The following is an 18923-nucleotide window of genomic DNA, read 5'->3' as shown; positions in this document are numbered from 1 at the left end:
AACTGTCAAAATCATGAAGCTATGATAATTTTAACTTAACTGTAATATGTTTCAGTACTTGGACCAAATTTTGACCAGATCTTCACCAAAAGTGTACAGTTTAATGATGCACCTTAACCTTCACATATATTTGTTGTCATTTCAAATTTGTGTTGTGTTTAGGGATCATATAGAACTTGGGTGTCTCTGATGACTTGCTACTTGCCCTTTTCCCATCAATATGGGATAGCACAGCTAGCTACATGGCCTAGGGTCGATCAGCCGACTACTCTTGACCCTAGCTAAGGCTGTAAGCATAGATATAAGACGCAAATGGCTTACACTGTTTAGATGCACATCTGTACTTGGAACAGGGAAAGGGGCCATCTATTGGGCACAGGATTAAGATTGACACCAGAGGTTAGTTCCTTGAATCGCATCTAGGTCATTCACTAATTGTGAATAAGTTACTGAACTTGTCATAATCAGCTGAAATGAAATCGAGTTCCGTCAATACTTTGTGATGGGATCAAATCAGGATCAAATAAATTTTCAAAATCAGGATCGCCAGAAAGCTCGGAAACTCAAAGCACGGCCGTTTCCAACGTACCCTAAGAGGTTAGGTTTGACCAACAACGTAACCCTGGTTTGATAGAAGAAAAATCAGGGTTACTCTTTATGACTATATAGCAGGTTTCTGATATTCACCCAGTAATGCCATATGCCACTGAAAGCGTAAATTGGTAGCCCTAGTTGCAACCTCCGGTGATAATTTGTTTGGATCCATCAGTAGTCAATACCAAATGCTAGTGTTGCCAATTTGGCAAATCTGCCATAGAGAGATATGTCTAGATTCTAGTTGGATTTCATGGACATATATAAACCGGCGATTTAGGTATTGCAAATTAAATGTTACAGTTTTTGTCAAAACTAGGCAACAAATGTCCTCATTGTACCTCGACAATACCTAAAATGCTTATTGGACGTGTCAGAGTAGATTGTTCTTGGGCATAACGTCTCGGTTAGACAAGGGTTGGCCACTGAGGACAAGTCGGTGCAGTGAAGGATTGTTCATATGGTTTCGATCGCAGCCTCAGTTTGTTGGGGTTTTTGTACCCCTTTGCGCCCAAGCGCCATCTTTCGGATATGTAGGAATGTGTCAACCGTAAAAATGCCACCGCTTTTTCAACCAACAATTGAACTTCTGTCTCAAAGCGAGCTTAAAGTTTTACATTTTTATCGCTTTGAGCTCTATCCTTTTTCGTGTGTGTAGCAGCTCCGCTTATTTCGACGCTATTGTTATTGACTCATGCCATAGCCAAAACTTCAACATATCCCTACGTAAGTCAAAAGGGGGCTCTCAAGTGCAAAGGAGTAAACAAAGACCCCCGTGAGCATGTCCTATTGCTTGAAAATAGTTTTTTCACCACCATTCATATTTTAAAACCCAGGTACAATTGAGATTTGAATTTAATCGAGACATATTTCGTCATTTTGAATGTAGGGTTTGTCTGAATTGGCAGAAATCATAAAAATAACTTGATTTGTTCAAAGGAGTTTTTCGGGTTCATTGTTTCACCGTCGCATTGCCTATGTCGCTAGCATCAAGATGAGGCATCTTTTCTTTCCAATTCTTTACCGTTACCGATAGCGATTATTTTTAGAAAAAGTAACGCGTTACCGTTACCCGTTACTTTTGCAGAAAAAAAGAGGACATAAAACTGCGAAAAAAATATTTTGCGATTTTTAACGTTTAGTAAATATGGCGTGAAACAAATGACTCCGGCGATTGCTTATTTGATCCCATCAGTGGCAAGTAAGTCAACGCATTTGCTCCCTAAGTAAAGAAGAAAGTAACAGTACCGTTACCGTTACTTTTTCAGAAAAGTAACGCGTTACCAGTAGCGTTACCCAAAAGTAACGCGATACCAGTAGCGTTACCCAAAAGTAACGCCGTTACTCATAGCGGGTTACTTAAAGCCCTGGGTACGGGGCATCTGTTACTGTACTTTTAAAAAAATCATTCATGAGCTTTGTCCCAACCCTGGGTTTAAGGTGAATTCTAGCTACCATAGAGGTTTAATGTGCGTATGGAGAGCACTTTCAAGCCCTCAAGAATCCAGGCTAGTTCGAACAATGAATTCCACCTCTGTTCTTTCTCGGGCTCTTTCATTGTTTAATATGTTTCTCACTAGTATTCAAGGAATACGTAGGCTTTGTTGATCCAGTTGCATCTTTCAAGTCAGACTTCGACAAAATTCTTCAGTAGTATTCCAGATCAACCCTACATTCAAGGACTAGCTCGGTCTGCTAACTCAAATTCATAGTTTGACCAAATATCATGCAAAGATTAAAAGATGGGATATAGACAAACTTTTCATATTAATAGTACTTGGGATCACATTCTTTGCAGCGGTTAGTAAAGCCAGTAAAAACACAAAACCAAAAATAATTGCTAAAAGGTTGTGGCTGAGGACTTCATCATTCATTTGATCATGCTGCACATAAGTAAATAAAAAGGCCCAAAACAAGGAACAACAAATTAAGAAGAAAGCAGTTACAACAACGACAATAAAAGGGCAAAAAATGCCCTAAGTCGTGAAAAAGTGGAAAATGGCTAAAAAAAAAGTCTTGAAAAATTGGAAATTTGGCTCAAAATTTTGCTCTTGACCAAAAGGGACAAAAGGTTAAAAAAAGGTTTTTGGTTTCAACTTCTTTTCCCAAGTTTACTGATGACACTCTAGAAGGACGGGCCAAGCCACCTTCAACCTTAACAGTTTGGCTACAGCGTAAAATTTGATCGATTCCCTCCTAATACGTTCAAATATAAAGAGGGGGTCAAATTTTCGGCTTCAAACTCAGGAGGAAAGCACCTATTCTTACAAACTAATAAGAATTTCGCTACGGGTTGCGAAGCAGCTAGTGCTGAAACTAATTTTGTCTCATAGTGATAGTTAATTTTTTTACCGCCCACCAACCGTGTACCGTTTGGGCACTCCTAGGTGGCTGGGATTCGTGTTGTTCATTTGGCGTTTTTCGCCTTTTAAACACTACCATGACCTAAATCATAAAAGTGAAAGTTTTGCTTGAAAGAAAAGAATTTTAACCTTGTTAAAAACTGATTGCTGAATGGAGTTGAGTTTTGTTGTTAGAGATAGTACGAGATAGATTTATCCACTTCAAGATCTAAAGTTGAGATGAAGACATTTGGCTGGCGGACATAAATAATTGATATTCTTTGAACGAAATGTGTGCCAGTTTTGATTCAAAATACAACGGTCGAAATTAGTCCCAGTTAGCATAAGACTGCAAAACCGGCTCAGACACTCTTATTGCCACTAGTGCTAAGAAAACACTGGTTCACCCTTGAATACCATTGATATTTTGTGTTCGGTATCACTGTTCCTGGACTGAAATCAGGGGGCCATCTCTGATCCTCGAAGGATATGAATTCGATCCCATTTCGAAAACTTGGTTTACGTGCACGAAAGGATCATATCCTTTCAATTTCTTTTCTTCAAAAGGAGAGATTTTCCTCATTCGTTATATCTTAATTACTTAGTTTTGTGTTGGATTCTTAAACTATTCAGTGTCTTTTAATTACTCGCGTTTGGACTTTTCATATATTCACACCTGCATCAGACGACCCAGTGAACCGAAACGCTTTAGGAGACGTACGTAGTTTAAGCTCAACATGTTTTCGTCATATATTTTCGTCCAAACCTACGTGGCCTCGAGGTCGGTTCGGTCTGGTCCGGACAGTCCTCCGTCCAATCTCAAAGATGCGTGTCGACCCCTGAGTGAACTTCGTGTCTTGTGCCGGGTAAGTGTAGAAGTGACATGGATGGACTAGACGCTTCAGTCGGATCCAGAATAAATGACTCGTTGGACCAATGAAATACATGTGAGTCGGCATTCTGCCACTTGGACCAATCACGAGACGGAGCATCATTATCAGGGAGGCCGGAATGATGCCCCATCGACCTTATTTAGAGTCAAACGGCGCGGATTTGCCTCTCAGTATTAGACGAACGAATGGTTAGGCCATACCTAATATGATCGATTAAGCAATTGGGATCCATTGTTTGCATTGATCATGTGTAATTTCATTTCTGGCGTGTAAATGTCCACGTTGTAGCCAACCTGAGAGTGATCTCAGTGCTGTGATTCTTCTGTTTCTTCATAAGTTGGAAGGAAAGGTGTTTGTGGCATTGATTCCCTCCCTTCCCTCGAATCAGTGCATAAAATACATCCGTACGAGACGCAAACAAAGCAATTGTGCTGCCTTTAAAGGCCGAGCAATTTTGGTTCCAAGGCCCAATCTGATCGTTACCATCCCTCTCCGATCTGAGCGAGGTGAGTGCCGGGAAAACCAGGAGGTAGACTTGACGGAGAAAAATTGAAATGGACATCCATGTCAATTTGAGTAGGTAAAATGAAGCCTGAATTTAGATAGATTTCGGGAACACGCTGTGCCCTCCAAAACTAATGATTTGCCAGCCACTGATATCGTTGTTATTCTATCCCACAGATTGATTGATTGAATCTCCTACCATCTTGACTCATTACCGATTAACGATTGCTCATTACTGCCATCCATGAAGATGATGTCCAGGGGTCTGATGGTTTTGGGCGTGGTCATGGCTGTCTGGGCTCAACCCGGGCGAGCCCTGTACAGCAAGAGCTCGGGTGTGGTCGAGCTCACGCCCAACAATTTCGACAACCGCGTCAAGGACAGTGACGGCGTGTGGGTGGTCGAATTCTATGCGCCGTGGTGCGGTCATTGTAAGCAATTGGTGCCCGAATATCAGAAGGCCGCTCAAGCCCTCAAAGGCATTGTTGGCGTGGGCGCCGTGGATTGCGATCAACACAAGTCCCTGTGCGGTCAGTACGGCGTTCAGGGTTTCCCCACCATCAAAGTGTTTGGCAGCAACAAGAAGAAGCCCGAGGCCTATAACGGCGCCCGCACCGCTCAAGGCATTGTCCAACAAGCTCAAAAGACGGCCGAGTCAGTGGTGCGGGAACGCATGGGAGGCAAGTCCGGCAAATCCGGTAGTGGCGGTTCCGGCTCCAAGGATGCTGTGATTGAATTGACCGAGTCCAATTTCAAGAAGCTCGTGCTCGACTCGGACGATATGTGGCTGGTGGAATTCTTTGCCCCGTGGTGCGGACACTGCAAGAACCTGGCTCCGGAATGGGCCAAGGCTGCTACCGAGTTGAAGGGCAAGGTCAAATTGGGCGCCGTGGACGCCACCGTCCATGGAGGCTTGGCCTCGCAATATGGCGTGCAAGGCTACCCCACCATTAAATACTTTCCCAGCGGCCCCAAGTCCAGCCCGGAAGAATTCGACGGAGGTCGAACCGCCAATGACATCGTGAACTGGGCGTTGGACCGATTCACCGAAAACATTCCCGCTCCCGAAGTGGTTCAAATCACGAATTCGGACGTGATGGTCGAAAATTGCGAGAAGAAATCCTTGTGCGTCATCGCGTTTTTGCCGCATATTTTGGATTGCCAGAGCAAGTGCCGTAACGATTTCATCAAAACACTCAATAAACTAGGAGATAAGTTTAAGAAACAAGCTTGGGGATGGGTCTGGGCTGAAGGCACCGCTCAACCCGCCCTGGAAGAGGCGCTCGACATCGGGGGCTTTGGTTACCCGGCTATGGCGGTCATGAGTCACAAAAAGATGAAGTACTCGACCCTCACCGGCTCCTTTGGTTATGACGGTATCAAAGAGTTCCTGCGAGACTTGTCGTATGGCAAAGGCCGCACCAGCCCCGTCAAGGGCGCAAAAATGCCCGAGATTGTGTCATTGGATCCTTGGGACGGCAAAGACGGAGAACTGCCCGTTGAGGAGGATATCGACTTGTCTGACGTGGAACTGGACGACATCAAGACTGAGCTGTAGGTGAAACCCAGTTCCCATGTTCAAGGCGATGGATGACATGGGGCATCATATGAACAAAAATTAAAACTTCTGTGATCAGCCTGGCAAAATCCGAGCCCGAGAACTCTTCCGTGAGATGATAGGGAATCTCCTCTTTTCTCGTGCACCCAGGTCCCTTCCAATTGCTGTAAGGGTATTATTTGCGTGCGAATTAGTAACGTGTGCATTTCGACTCATTTCTCTGTTATATTTCTCATTCTGTTTTATTCTAACATATTAATAAATCTTTCGCTACTGCGTTACATTACCATTGTTTCCGCCATGCCAATTAAACAAACTTCAAATGTACCTCACAAGCTATCTTTCACGTTTGAAATCGAACGCCTCGCCTCCTTCATGCAACAAGAATGCAACAAGAGGATGATTTTCTACTCTGAAACAGTCCTGTTGTTCCATGGCCTGTAAGAGACAGTCCTCTTCCTTGATAAATACAGGCCCGATCTAGATCAAATTCTCGCCTGACATTCCAGGCTACGTTCGAAACCTGCCAACAACATCGGATTTAAGTTTATTTTTGAAAATGAACCATCTGCGTCATATATTAGGACTAGCCTTGATACTATACGTTCTCATATCAACAGTTATCAGCCAGAAGGCTCCTCCGACGACCCAGCCGTTCTCGTCCAAGTCGTTAAAGTGTCTGGTTTGCCAAGCTATGGTGGAAGAATTCATGGTGGCCATTGGCCAAATGGATCCGCAGAAGAAGGTGGAGGTGGGCGGATTTCGATTGGGTTCGGATGGAACCACCGACCGAAAAGTGGTTCGTAGCCGACGGGTAGTGTAGACCAAAAGAGATAGATAATCATATCACATGTTTGCTAGGTTCCCTATCTGAGATCGGAGGGTCATCTAGCTGAAATCATGGAAACATTGTGTGAGCAATTCGAGGATTACGCGCAAGCCCAAACCAAGGGCACGGGCCGACCCACGCTGATCAGGATTACCCATCGCGATGGAGGCATGAACCCGCATTTCGGGGCGGGGGTCGACATCGTGCCGGACGAGGATCTGAATACTCGGCTCAAGTTTTACGTGAGACCCATTGGACAGTCTGCAGGGTGGACTGACCATAAAGACAAGGCAAAAGGTCAAGAGATTCCAACAACACAAATGACATTTTCCCGGTCTTTTCAGTGTGAAAGCGTCTTGGAGGAGGAAGAAGAGCATTTCCAAGATGTCATGGCCCAACCTCAGGTTGAGCTATGGCACGCCATTCAAATCTTGTGCCAAGAGCGCTCGCACCTTTGCGGCATCAACGATATTCACCCGCCCCGGACGCACCCCGAATTGTAACGCTTGGGATTTTTGGAGGCTTAATAAAGTTTCAAATGTCCCGTGACTCGATCGACCAGACTATCAGGTCCAGGTCCGACGGCCACGACGGTGCGGGAACCGGGGTCGATTTGCGTTCGCCCTGCGTCGGTGATGATAGCGTTTACGAGTCCGAGAGAGCGAGCCGCCGCTTGTACAGTCTCCAATTCGAGTTGGGTGTCCACCTTGAGCACCACTTTGGGCTGGCCATGGCGTTCCCAACGCCGGAGTATTGCCGGCCAACGATGCTTGGCCATCTTATAAGCGGCCACGGCAGCATGGGCGCATTGTGCCGCAGCCTTGCCCTTGCCCATTTTTAAGTCATTCCGGACCACCAGGGTCATCTTCATGGGGCCTCGGGCTGAGCCCAAGGGTGCTCCTCCCTCTACCTCCTCCTCCTCCTCCTCGTCGTCGCCAAGTTCGTCATGTTCTTCTGCTTCCTCATCTTCCGATTGACTTTCCCATTCGTCGTCGTCATCGTCGTGATCCACTTGGAGCTGCGGGTGAGCGTGGCCTCGTCGATCCGCCGTGACACGCCACAGCACCAGGCTCACACTCACGCCCAGTCCCAGGCCCACCCAAAAGGGTGCCCCGCTCAACCAGGTGGTGTCATTGATCATGATGATCCTGTGGGCGGTCCGGATGTTAGGACGCCAAGTTCGATCCACTGACGACTAAGGAGGGAAGAATGGCTCAAAAGAATGGAGGGAGGAGGGAGGATGGATTGACAGACGTGGAGCGGCAAAATGCGGTTCCCTGAGAGCATGGAGAATGACGGCTCATCAATCAGCCAGTCAGTCAGTCAGTCCATGCAGCTAGCCAACTATGGCCAATGAACGGTCCAAAAGGGTCAATCGGGTCAATCGGGTCAAACGGCTCAAACCAAGGGAGAGTCGATCACTTAACACTGCAACGTGTTGTGCGCACTGATGCCGCTTAACGTGCTCCGCACTCACAAACCTCAACCAAATAAGCAGGTTGCGTGATTTTGTACTGTGCCGAGGCATGGCCTAGGGTAAAATAAGGTTGAATAAGATCACCGCCATAAGGCTAACTGAATGAACTTCTCTTGGCTGAAGGTCGACGCCAGCCCAAGGACACGTCAAGAACAAATAGAAATGAATGAGTTCAATAACTAGGTCAATGGACCCAAATGGGAAGAGTACCAAAAGTGACATAACAACAAGCCACATTTCTTTAAGAGATAAAAAGCTTTTGCCACTAATTTGACAATTATTTGCAATTTAATTTTAAAAAAAAACTGTCGCTACGAAATCCTTTACAAGTGGGCATGATATTTTGCGAACAATTGAGTTGTTGCCACCACTCTTAGGAGTTTTCCATCATCCCTGACCGATGCTTCTTCAGGCGATTTGAGTGCTAAAGCAAGGACAGTAGTAGTAACACTCATGGATCTTAGCCCTTTTGAAGCTAAATGGATCTTTATCCAATATACTTTATTCCTAATGGTACATTATTGTACTTGACTGTCGTCTAGTCCCAGACGATTTCGCCGTCGTTCTTATTCCTCCGAGCTCGTTGATCCCATTCGGTTGATTACATTGCTATTGTCCGCACATGGCATTTACATCTATCTGACGAAGAGTCAAAAATCGGTCCCATAATCAACACGATTTTAATTCCGCGCAACCTTATCCACAAAGTCCAAATGAGCAAAGAAGGTGTACTTGGGTCGATATTGTCGATATTGTCGACGGCTAGGTTGCCCCAACCCAATCCGTCCAATTTCCGTGCCCTTAACTGGACATTTTCTTGCCATGTGAAAAAAAAAACCACATGCTCATTGGCCAAACATCAAAACATTGGCAAATCCACCCAAGACGCCAACGAGTTTGGCGTTCCGGAATCCAAATTGATCTTCGAACGCCTAACATATCTTGAGTGAGCGTGTTAGTAGCACATATGAAGCTCCATAGTGCTTTGTCCGTGATTTTCTTCTCTGATGTTGGGCCTCATTTATCCCCTTGCCCATGCTTTATAACGCGTTCGTACTCTTAGATCGTTGTTGCTATTTTCGGCTACTTACTAAGCACGCTCTTCGGTTCATTCGAAAGATCAAACATGAACTTAAAAGCCTTGCCTAATGACAATGGTTGATTGCCGTTGTCCTTATTCATTATTTTGAGTAGTAGGCCTATCCTTTTATGGAGAGCGAATTTAACTTTCTCGGCAGTCATGACTGATGAAATTTCATCTCCCTTACTTGTTACATGGACATTACCCTTAAACACATGGCAGTAGAGGGGTTCCACTACAAGGATATGTTCAAGGTTATATTGAAGGTGGTCCTGAAAGTAACCTCCGCTCGGATGGTACCCCAAGGGTTCATATTACTTAAGCTCGGTGTCAATCTATACGAGACACATCGGAACAATATTGACTCGTCATTCAGAGGTCGCTGTGGAGTGTGGAAAACTAGTTTTTAACCACTGAATATGATATCGAGGTCGTTGAATACGAAATAACTCGGATCCCGACGTTTCGGGGCCATTGATCAGGGCCCCAAGCCAGAATTGATGAGGATAGGGCAAACAAAGGGTTCTTGTCTTATCCGTATAAACATTACTCTACAGATTAGACTTACCCCGGCCACAGTACTTTAAACCACAACACTTTTAAGGTATGCAAAAGAAGCCAAAATCTTTGGGATTCGGCTGAAAGGAAACACCATGACGTAAATTTATCAACGTACCGTTGGGTAATTTCCTAAAGATGTACGTTTCATCCAAGTGTGCAGAAATCGATCATGAGTCTTGCCACTGATATTCTAGGATAAAACGGACTTTGCCCCGGACGATTAGCCCAATCTGGCTTTTGAACTTGTAGTAACTGTCTGGCTCTCTCAACAACAAGTCAGTCAGAATTTGGACGTCAACGTGGCAGGACACTCGAGAAACGTTCACGGATTATTCAAAACTGAGGCGACATCGAATCCAACAAAGTAAGATCCCGAATTTACACTGACAATATTGAATTATTTGCGGAGCTCAACCATCAATGGGACTCGGGACACAATCCATGCAGCCCTTGTAGAAGCGATCTGGTTCGAACTCGTTCCAAATGTGATCGAATTGTTCACTTTGAAATCGTACTTGAGCATTTGTGGCCCATGTCAACATTCGATTAAACTGTGCTCATTTCGTTTCGATCCGACATCTTTCCAGAACGATTAGACCAACCAACGATTTCTCTACAATGGCTACAAACTACGTCTTGGTGAGCTCGAGTGCCTCTTGTGATAGTTCTAGCGATGATGAGACTCTCAACCCGAAAAAAATCGACTTCTCATATCAAGGCTTGGTCTCCGAGGTCTTGGAGGTGAACCTGGTCGAGATGTCAGAGTCTACGGAAAGAGATCAGATCGAAAAAATCCTTCTGTACAACAACAGTTTGGATTCGATGGCGAATGCGCTCACCATCTTCCGTAACATCAGCGTCCTAGATCTCAGCAACAACCTCATCTCGGAGCTCCCGGAAAATCTCAACACCATGGTGAATCTGACCCAGCTCTTCCTGCGCAACAATCTCTTAGATGATTTGAGCTTTCCCAAGACCATGGCCTCCATGATTCGATTGAGAGATTTGAATCTATCCGGAAATAGGCTCACGACCATCCCATCGGCCGTGCTTGGCGTGGTGAGTCTGCGAAATCTCTTTTTGGGTGGCAACCGACTGGCCGAGATTCCACGGGGCATCAAAAACCTGAAGCGTTTGCGGGTGTTCTACCTGGGGGGCAACCAAATTCGAGCTCTTCCCAGTGAAATCTGTCAGTTGTCCAACCTACATGCCCTGATTCTTTGTGATAACCAATTGGAGTCCTTGCCTGAATGTATCTGTTGCCTCAAGAGGCTAGAATGTCTCCAACTTCATCAGAACCGCCTAACCACGCTCCCCGAGGGTCTTATTCGCCTTAAGAGTCTCTCCGAGCTTAGCTTGCGAGACAACCCATTGGTTGTGCGATTCATCCGAGAGATGACCTACCAGCCCTCCTCACTTCTGGAGCTCACTGCCCGAGTGATCATCACCAATCGCATCGAATACCAACCCGATGATTTACCACACACCCTCCATAATTATTTGCACTCTTCACATCAGTGCGTCAATCCTAGGTGCCGAGGCGTGTATTTTAACACCCGAGTGGAGCATGTCAAGTTTGTGGACTTTTGTGGCAAGTACAAGATCCCGTTGCTTCAATATTTATGCTCACCTCTGTGTAAGGCCGATGATCCGGCTGTGGCTCAAGGGGCGCAGAACTTGGAGGACGAGACCAGCATCATGAGGAGGGTCCTCCTGGGTTGACACATGCTCACATACAACTACGATACTGCTCCCATTGCAGAGAGCCCCCTCATCAATTGCAATTTCAATCGGATAATTGATCAACGTATTTTGAAATATATTAAGATTAGATATGCCTGTATGCATACCAATATACTCTCCTCATGAAGAAACGATCGTCAAAGCTACGACAATGCCACTCCAACCATCGCTACAATTTTAAATATTAGCAACAGGAATAGATAGTGGCTCCAATCTCATTTGACAACCTACATCTGAGAGGAAAGTTGCAATCCAACTTGATATCTTGTACGTAGACATGTATTATCTTCACGTAGTGCTGGACAAATATCACTGTCCATGCTTTCCGGCTTTCTTTTAGGTTGCGTGATTATAAACCATTCAATTTGATATGATTGAAGGGTACACTTTTGGTCTTCGATTATCTTGAGTTCAATTCAAAAGCATGAAATGTTTTGAAACAATTTACAAATATAAAGGCTACAAATACCTACAGCTGACGGAAACAGTTCCAAATGCACCCTGACCAGGATCCCCGCCCTGATACATCAATTCGTTTTGCTTGGTATTGATACCATGCATGATTACCATTGCAATTGTAACGCTTCAAGCAGTCTAAGATACCATGGACAGTGAAGATCAAACCAATTGTTGACGTCATTCTATGGAGCAAATTTAAAGACATATCCAGCCAACCTGCATTGTGCATAGATTAAATTTTTCATTTCCTTCAATTGGTTCAATTGGTTCCTTCAAACAGTTTTCTGATATTGAGCCAAGATACAGTGCCATAATTATACCAAAAGTGACATTTTTTGGAGTGTTTTGAAACACAAGTTCACTCAATATTTGAAAATTCATTTGAATCACGGTGTGACTTGACTGTGATGTTTGTCTAAGTTATCCCGCGATAAGATGCTTAAAATCTACGTTACATTTTTCCTTGCATTTATTGTACTTCACATGGCTAATTCAAAAAGCTTTTCATATTTCGACTATTTTCAATTGTTAAGTTAATAAATTGTTCCGATTCAATTTGGACGGACCTCTATTATCAAACGCTGCCGATGTTTAATTCAAAGCAAAAAAGTCAACCCGCGCCTTGTCGAGTGAATGACGTTGGCCAACCATAATTGTCTTGAGACCATTTTTTCTGTGTTGATGGAAGTTGGATTGGGTGATGATGGAACCCCTCAAAACTAAATATATTCGAGAATGTATGATTGGTTTTGCTGTAATATGTTGATGCAGGTTCAATTTTATCAACGCAAAAGCACCTCGAGAGAAAGCTTTCAAAAAGACATGGCAATCGCAAGTGTGAATTTCTCCACAACTGCAAGGAGCATAGGAGAGAAAGGGGCTACTTCATCAGTTAACAAAACCTTTTCTTTTTAAATCTAATGCCATGAATGTATGGTTTAAAAACTAACGCGAACAAATTGAGATTCTATGTAAATAACGATTGCTCCAGTCCTGTCGATGAGTAAGAACAAATATTTTATTTTATCTAAACATGTTTTCACCTGACAAGAACATCATATAGACACGAAATATTTCCCTTCATCTTACTATCATATAATTTAAGTAAGCCAGACATCCAAATCATTGAGAGGGGTCTCGCACCCACCGGAGAACTGGAGAAGATATTAATACGATCCAGGCGGGCGTGTCGGGAAATAGAGGTGTAAACAGGCGTGACACTAGAATTTGGCAAGAAAGATTCATGGGTTACTTGGAATATCGGGGTTGGTTGGTTGGTTGGTTGGTTTGGTTGGTTGCTTTTGTTGCTACTTTTGATCCTGATACTCATGGATCCAATCGTCTGCTTCATGATGTGGAGAAACATGTTTTTCTTGTTTGATGGATTTGAATAAGATGAGCGAGGGAAATAGCGAGATAGAGAGCAATCAATAATGAGGGAAAATTTAAAGCGCGAAAAAATCTTGGGTTTTAGTACATGTGATCATATTTCTTTACAATACGGGACAAGATTGTTATTTATCTTTCAAAATGCTTTGAAATGAGACTTGAACGTAGGAGTATACTTTTGATTGGTAAACTTGGGGTTGGAGATGGGGGAGGCTGTTTATTTTCCACAAATTAGCTCTAAGTATGCACAGGTGGCAGAATATTTTTACAAGGATGATTCCGAGCTCCAAATGCTGCTCGGATTGCCCTTAATGCGTGAGTTGATTGATCTTTGACATGCTTTCCAATGAGAGGAAGAACGATTGACTTTCATAAAAATTTCTACACAGAGAAATAATAGAATCATATACGAAAATCACAGATATGGGGGAGGGGGAGGGCTAGAAATCGAACAGAATCATCAAGCCTAACAACTAGAGGGAGGAAAGGGAGTAGTAATGATAGCAATAATAGTAGTAGGAGTAGGAGTAGTAGTAGTAGTAGTAGTAGCGGTAGTTATAGTTTTAATGGTAATAGTAGTGGTAGAGGAGAGCTTTGTTTAGGAAGTGTTTCCAACTTCTGCCAGAAGTCGATTGGTTGACCCTGGAGGCGTCATGGATGAGGGAAATCCGTTCAGTGAGGCCCATGTCTTTAATTGCTCGCCCATGTCAAAGGACGCGTTCCCCTTGCCTGACAAGGCCCCTGAATGCGAGGATGCGGCCATGGCTGCAAATACGTTCAGAAAGTTTGAGTTGGGAAAGACACCATACGGGTTGGGGGACTTAGCCGCAGCCTCGGCATAAAGACGTCCCAACAGATCTGATTGGCCATTGGGGTGGCTGGGGGGGACAACTTCCATCGCTGATGAAGGCGACGAGGTTGAAAGGAGTTTCCGATGAAGGTTCAGATTTGAACTATGACGATCTCGGCTTCGCTTCGACGGGAATCCTGCGTTGCAGCCCTCAATTGTGCACTTGTGCATGAGTTTCAAATGAACGTCTTGGTAATGGGTTTTAAGTGAGAAGTGGTTGGGGAACTCCTCGCCACATTCGATGCATCGCTTTGGGTTGTCATCGTCCAAGGGAATGTCTTCTGTATCCTCCAGTTTTAGACTACTGCTATTGTTGTTGTTGTTGTTGCTCTCTTCGTCTTGTTGCCCGTTTGTGGTCTCTCCGCCGTTATTGGAATTGCCAGTCCCTCGGTCATTAGTATGGCTGTCCTTGTCTTGGTTTTGATCCGACTGCGATCCTCCGGAAGGGCCATCTTCGTCGGGCTTGCGCTCGTCCGACTGACCTCCAGCGGAACCGGATCCGGATCCACCTCGATTGCCCAGGTTCTCATTGTCTCCCAGGTCATCTTCGTCGTCATCCTCGAGTTCATCGTCATTGTCATCCATTGGGTTTTCAAATCCTTCATCGTCGTCATCGGATGAGAACTCGTCGTTATCATTGGCGTCCCCATGGTTGTTTTGGTTCGAGGATCTGGCCACGGTGGTTATTCTCGTGGGGTTCTGATTCTTACGCTTGCGTCCTCCACCAACGGAGAAGATTCCGGATGAGGACTCGTCTTTGGCGCTCACTTCACCAATGCTCTTATCGTCTTCGAACTTTTGGCTTTCATCGGGCTCCGAATCCGAAAACCTTGCCCGTTTGACTTCACCATCAGAATCCAACTTGGAGTCAGATTTATGCTTTTGAGGGCCCATTCCGGGATGTCCAGCATACATAGAGTTCATTTTCAGCTCATGCAGACGGTGGAGTTCCATCTGGTGCCGTTGAAGATTTTGAAAATCCGGGCCCAACATGTTGGGATTGAAGTGGCTGCCGTGCATGGGCATTGGACTGCCCATGAGCGATGGGGGCATTTGAGGGATGTGGCTCATTTCCTTCATGTGGCTGGTTGCATTGAGTGCGGCCAGACCCGGCAAATATGGACCCTGGTGAGTACGTCCATCGTGGGGTGAGATCTTTCGTCTGAGATGAGGGGTGTGAAGTTTTGGATTAGGGTTCGCCGAGTGTCGGTTCCGACTTCGCCGTGAGCTGAACATCATGTTGCAGCCTTCCACGCTGCACTTGTGCATTTCTCTAAGGTGCACCGCCGAGAAATGAATTTTGAGGGCCCCTTTATCACAGAAGGTTTTCATACAGACATTGCATCGGACCCGTTTCTTGCCAGTGGTGGGACTCACAAAAGAGGTGCCTATGTTGTTTTGAAGCTTCTTCTTGATGTCATCTTTCAACCCCCCAAGGCCTTCGTCGCCCGAATTGTCCGAGTCGTTCTGAATGATCTCACGACGAGGCTTTCGGCCACTGCCCCCGCCACCACCACTGCCTCCTCCGCCACTGCCTCCGCCACCCCCACCTCCTGAACCTCGATGGTGGGGCGTGTAGTTATCGTCGTTTGATTTGCTTAAATTTAGTGCATTGTGAGTAGAGGAGAGGTCTAAATGAGACGTGGATTTCTTCATAGAAGAGGCATCTTTGACCTGGAATGAAACAACCAAAATCAGAACCAAAGGTTAAGAATCAAATGTGAACCGTTTTGTAGAGATCTCCCAATGGAGTAGAAGCTTTGAGATATAAGTCGAAGAGACTTACATGACTTGCCATACTGGTGATGACGTTGTGGTAACTTCCTGCATTGGACATCATTGGGAGCGAGATTCCAGCGGCTGCAGCTGCAGCTGCCGCGGCCGCAGCCGCAGCTGAATGTGGAATTCTCATGGAGGGCGGCAATGGCCTCTCGATGGCGGCTCGTTGCATTTCCTCGGCTGTCGGATGGCGATCGAAGGATCCCATGCTATTTTTCCGATAATCAAAGGGCTGCATGCTCTGTAAGCGGTTTAAGGGTGAGGATGCAGGACTCTTGGCATTCCCATTGACAGGACTGGATATGTTATGCTCAGGCATCTTGGGAGAGGCTGCGGCTGACGATGACGATGGAGAAGTGGGTGGGTGCAACTTCGGCTTAGGAGATTGATGCGGGGAAGGGCGGGTGTGATGTAGCGGCGAGGAGAGAGGTTCGTGCTTGGTTTCCACACTTTGCGGACGACTGACGGGCAACAACGGAGTTTGGGGAGGGGTGCGTGTGGAATTTCGGAGATCGATGAGTTTTTTGATCTCAGACTGGGCTCGAGATCGTTGTTCTTCATTTTGCCGATCACTCAGCTCTTGCAGGAGAAGTTGTTGGGTGATGGGGCGGGTTTCGCCAAAGCGAAGGAATTGTTGCAAAACCAAAGGTTCCTCCTCTTTATTACACATAGTCCAACGCTCCAATGGCGCTCCATGATGATCCTGTGAACGCAGACAAATAAGTTTCCAAGTCTTTGGCAATTAAAGGCTTCTGATCTCACCTTGAGTATGTATCCACGCTGATAGTCCTCCAAGGTCCAGCCATAGCCTTTGAGGATTTGAACCACGTCATCTTCCCGAAGAACTGAAAATAGTCGATCTAATAGGATCTTCAACCTCACTGGAATGGCATGCGTCCCATAGAGGACCAAAGAGGCCACGTCGAAGACGATATTAGGGTTGACTGCCTCCACCCCAATACCCCCACCTCCAGGGCCTGAAGCAGCAACCGCGGCCGCGTTGTAGAAGTGGCTGAGGTTGAGCTTGTCCAAAGCTAAAATCAAAGAGAAAGAGAAGGGTCGTATTATAAAAAACTGCCATGTCGTTTCGATGCGTTTCTTTCATCAAATCGAGGACTGGACGCCACGCCACAAAAGAATGCGAGTGTGTGTGTGTGTGTGTGTGTGTGTGTGCCGTTTTAGATCGAGGCTTGGCCAAACGACTCATGACGATTGGAGCTCGCTGGAAGCAAAGAGATTCATATCTCATTCTAGTTACGAGACTGGCTTATACAAAAGGCAGGCAGTGACCGGCAGTTAGGACCAGGAGTGCCTTTTGTGGGCCAAGACCAGGTTTTTTTATGAGAGGGTCTTTGTTGCTTGTTCTAATGCATGGTACATGGGGCTCTGGCGAGTGAGAGAGTGCCTAGGGTAGATCGACGACCCAGCTGCTGACTGCTTGGGAGGGAGTAGTCGTTTGGCATGGGGCTTCGAATCGTCGAAGTCGACATCATCAACTGATGTCATCTAAGAACTGCAAACCTCATCTTTCTTCCAAAATGTCCACCTCCAAATTCCACAGAAACAATTGCGATTGGTTGGCAGCAAAAAAGAGAGACGAGATTTTTCGGTTGATATGCTCGAACGAGAGAAGTGAACCGGCCCGACCATGAAAGAGATGGCACCTACAGTACGTCCCTACTATCTACCTTGGAGTACAACCACCAAGCAGTAATCTCAATCGACGAACCGAACACCGCACGAAATCGGTTCGAACTTGGACACACACACAAAAAAAAATAGATAATGGGCTGATGAAACGCTTACTATCACCAAGATGTGCCTACCTACGAGTACCTATGAGCGGTGATCACAAACTTGAAAATTTACCTTCCTTTTATCTATCTAGAATGTAAGTGGGCACCTGAAGCCATTAACTCATCATTGAGAAGGAATGACTGTCTGTCCTTATACCTCACAATAACCAAGGAATGTTCAAGTGTTAAATGTTCCCTTGAGGCATTGGTGGCGAATTCATCAGCCGGCTTTACGTTGTTATTAATCTAATGACCAGTTCTGTGGTGTTTACTCTTGGCCGCAGGTTTTGTGGGAAAGGGCCCCCAAAATTGAAAAAGCGCCTTGCAAAAGGACGACAATTGAGCGCTGTTGTGATGCATTTAGGTGGAATCGGACAATAGAGCATGATGATGAGGACGACGACTACTACAACGATGGGAATGATGATGATGCTGATGATGCTGATGATAATGATGATCTAGATGGTGAGACAGTGAGACAGAGGTCAAACCTTGGCGACCTTTCTTCTCCACGAGACCACGCCAAGTTTGGTCTCCCTCCTTCCCTCACTCTCGTCCTCCTAACCAACCAACCAACCAACCAACCAACCAACCAACCAACCACCATACCAATCTCTGCCCAGTCAAAGCTTGCTATTCCAACGGGGTCTGCAAAAAGAGTGTTGGTGGGTGATGATGGTGGTGGGCACTTGACCACAACTCGAATACAAACTTGGAGAGAAAAGCGCCGAGAAGAATTGTTGCATGTAAACTACAGAGTCGATCGTACCCGACCAAAAAACGGATCTAATGACATATGTTGGCGTTGCTCGTAAAAGCGGACGCTGATTTTCTCGAACATCATCCTGCTTGGATAGTCAATGAATACTTCAAGACTAATTCTGCATTCCAATTCCAGTTCCAGATGACGATATGGTACGAAGGCAAGATGCAAGATTTGAAGAGTGGGTAGATATGTTGCTGATAATGGTAAAGTTATCGCGACATTCACGATGACTTTGTCTCGGAAGATGAAAAATCAAAACTTGCGTGAAACACGCGAGATTGCTGTCTTTTCAAGAACAGACA

At 45.4% G+C, this 18923-nt stretch overlaps 6 protein-coding genes across 14 annotated transcripts in view; 3 read left to right on the top strand and 3 right to left on the bottom strand.

Annotated features, from left to right (window-relative positions):
- The window catches only part of LOC131879044 (uncharacterized), an 11095-nt gene extending 10625 nt beyond the window's left edge, over nucleotides 1–470 (bottom strand). Inside the window, exon 1 of the mRNA XM_059225237.1 lies at nucleotides 322–470. The gene's annotated coding sequence lies outside the window, so the exon portion shown is untranslated. The remainder of the gene's footprint in view (nucleotides 1–321) is intronic.
- A 3375-nt stretch (nucleotides 471–3845) lies between these two features.
- LOC131878974 (protein disulfide-isomerase A6 homolog) lies at nucleotides 3846–6172 on the top strand. Of its 3 annotated transcripts, none has more exons than XM_059225151.1 (2): nucleotides 3846–4335; nucleotides 4511–6172. In XM_059225151.1, exon 2 carries the CDS (start codon nucleotides 4578–4580, stop codon nucleotides 5889–5891), a length of 1314 nt encoding a protein of 437 aa, XP_059081134.1. In that variant the 5' UTR covers nucleotides 3846–4335; nucleotides 4511–4577; the 3' UTR covers nucleotides 5892–6172. The 3 variants fall into 3 exon arrangements, with proteins under 3 accessions (XP_059081134.1, XP_059081136.1, XP_059081135.1); XM_059225153.1 differs by having other exon boundaries at nucleotides 4015–4405; XM_059225152.1 differs by having other exon boundaries at nucleotides 4015–4409.
- A 146-nt stretch (nucleotides 6173–6318) lies between these two features.
- LOC131878975 (protein canopy homolog 2-like) lies at nucleotides 6319–7269 on the top strand. Of its 2 annotated transcripts, XM_059225155.1 has the most exons (3): nucleotides 6319–6690; nucleotides 6753–6962; nucleotides 7065–7269. In XM_059225155.1, the coding sequence occupies exons 1-3, from the start codon at nucleotides 6451–6453 to the stop codon at nucleotides 7221–7223; spliced, it is 609 nt and encodes a 202-aa protein (XP_059081138.1). In that variant the 5' UTR covers nucleotides 6319–6450; the 3' UTR covers nucleotides 7224–7269. The 2 variants fall into 2 exon arrangements, with proteins under 2 accessions (XP_059081138.1, XP_059081137.1); XM_059225154.1 differs by having other exon boundaries at nucleotides 6753–7269.
- LOC131878977 (peptidyl-tRNA hydrolase 2, mitochondrial-like) lies at nucleotides 6423–8186 on the bottom strand. The gene has a single exon (XM_059225156.1). It carries the CDS (start codon nucleotides 7859–7861, stop codon nucleotides 7244–7246), a length of 618 nt encoding a protein of 205 aa, XP_059081139.1. The 5' UTR covers nucleotides 7862–8186; the 3' UTR covers nucleotides 6423–7243.
- An 857-nt stretch (nucleotides 8187–9043) lies between these two features.
- Nucleotides 9044–11676, top strand: LOC131879426 (leucine-rich repeat-containing protein 58-like). 5 transcript variants are annotated; one of them, XM_059225746.1, is made up of 3 exons: nucleotides 9044–9143; nucleotides 10034–10203; nucleotides 10427–11676. In XM_059225746.1, the coding sequence occupies exon 3, from the start codon at nucleotides 10458–10460 to the stop codon at nucleotides 11559–11561; it is 1104 nt and encodes a 367-aa protein (XP_059081729.1). In that variant the 5' UTR covers nucleotides 9044–9143; nucleotides 10034–10203; nucleotides 10427–10457; the 3' UTR covers nucleotides 11562–11676. The 5 variants fall into 5 exon arrangements, with proteins under 5 accessions (XP_059081729.1, XP_059081727.1, XP_059081726.1 ...); XM_059225744.1 differs by having other exon boundaries at nucleotides 9044–9151; XM_059225743.1 differs by having other exon boundaries at nucleotides 9044–9188.
- A 1361-nt stretch (nucleotides 11677–13037) lies between these two features.
- Nucleotides 13038–18923, bottom strand: part of LOC131879180 (zinc finger protein basonuclin-2-like) — a 96167-nt gene continuing 90281 nt past the window's right edge. For both annotated transcript variants that reach the window (XM_059225425.1, XM_059225426.1), the window contains 3 exons: nucleotides 16822–17093; nucleotides 16067–16762; nucleotides 13038–15954 (listed from right to left, as the gene is read on the bottom strand). In XM_059225425.1, coding sequence (XP_059081408.1) covers nucleotides 14029–15954; nucleotides 16067–16762; nucleotides 16822–17093 — 2894 coding nt within the window. In that variant the 3' untranslated portion in view covers nucleotides 13038–14028. The remainder of the gene's footprint in view (nucleotides 15955–16066; nucleotides 16763–16821; nucleotides 17094–18923) is intronic.

The sequence above is a fragment of the Tigriopus californicus genome, chromosome 4 (assembly GCF_007210705.1).
Source record: "Tigriopus californicus strain San Diego chromosome 4, Tcal_SD_v2.1, whole genome shotgun sequence".
Classification (NCBI taxonomy): Eukaryota; Metazoa; Arthropoda; class Copepoda; order Harpacticoida; family Harpacticidae; genus Tigriopus; species Tigriopus californicus.
This window is presented reverse-complemented; position numbering and strand designations above follow the sequence as displayed.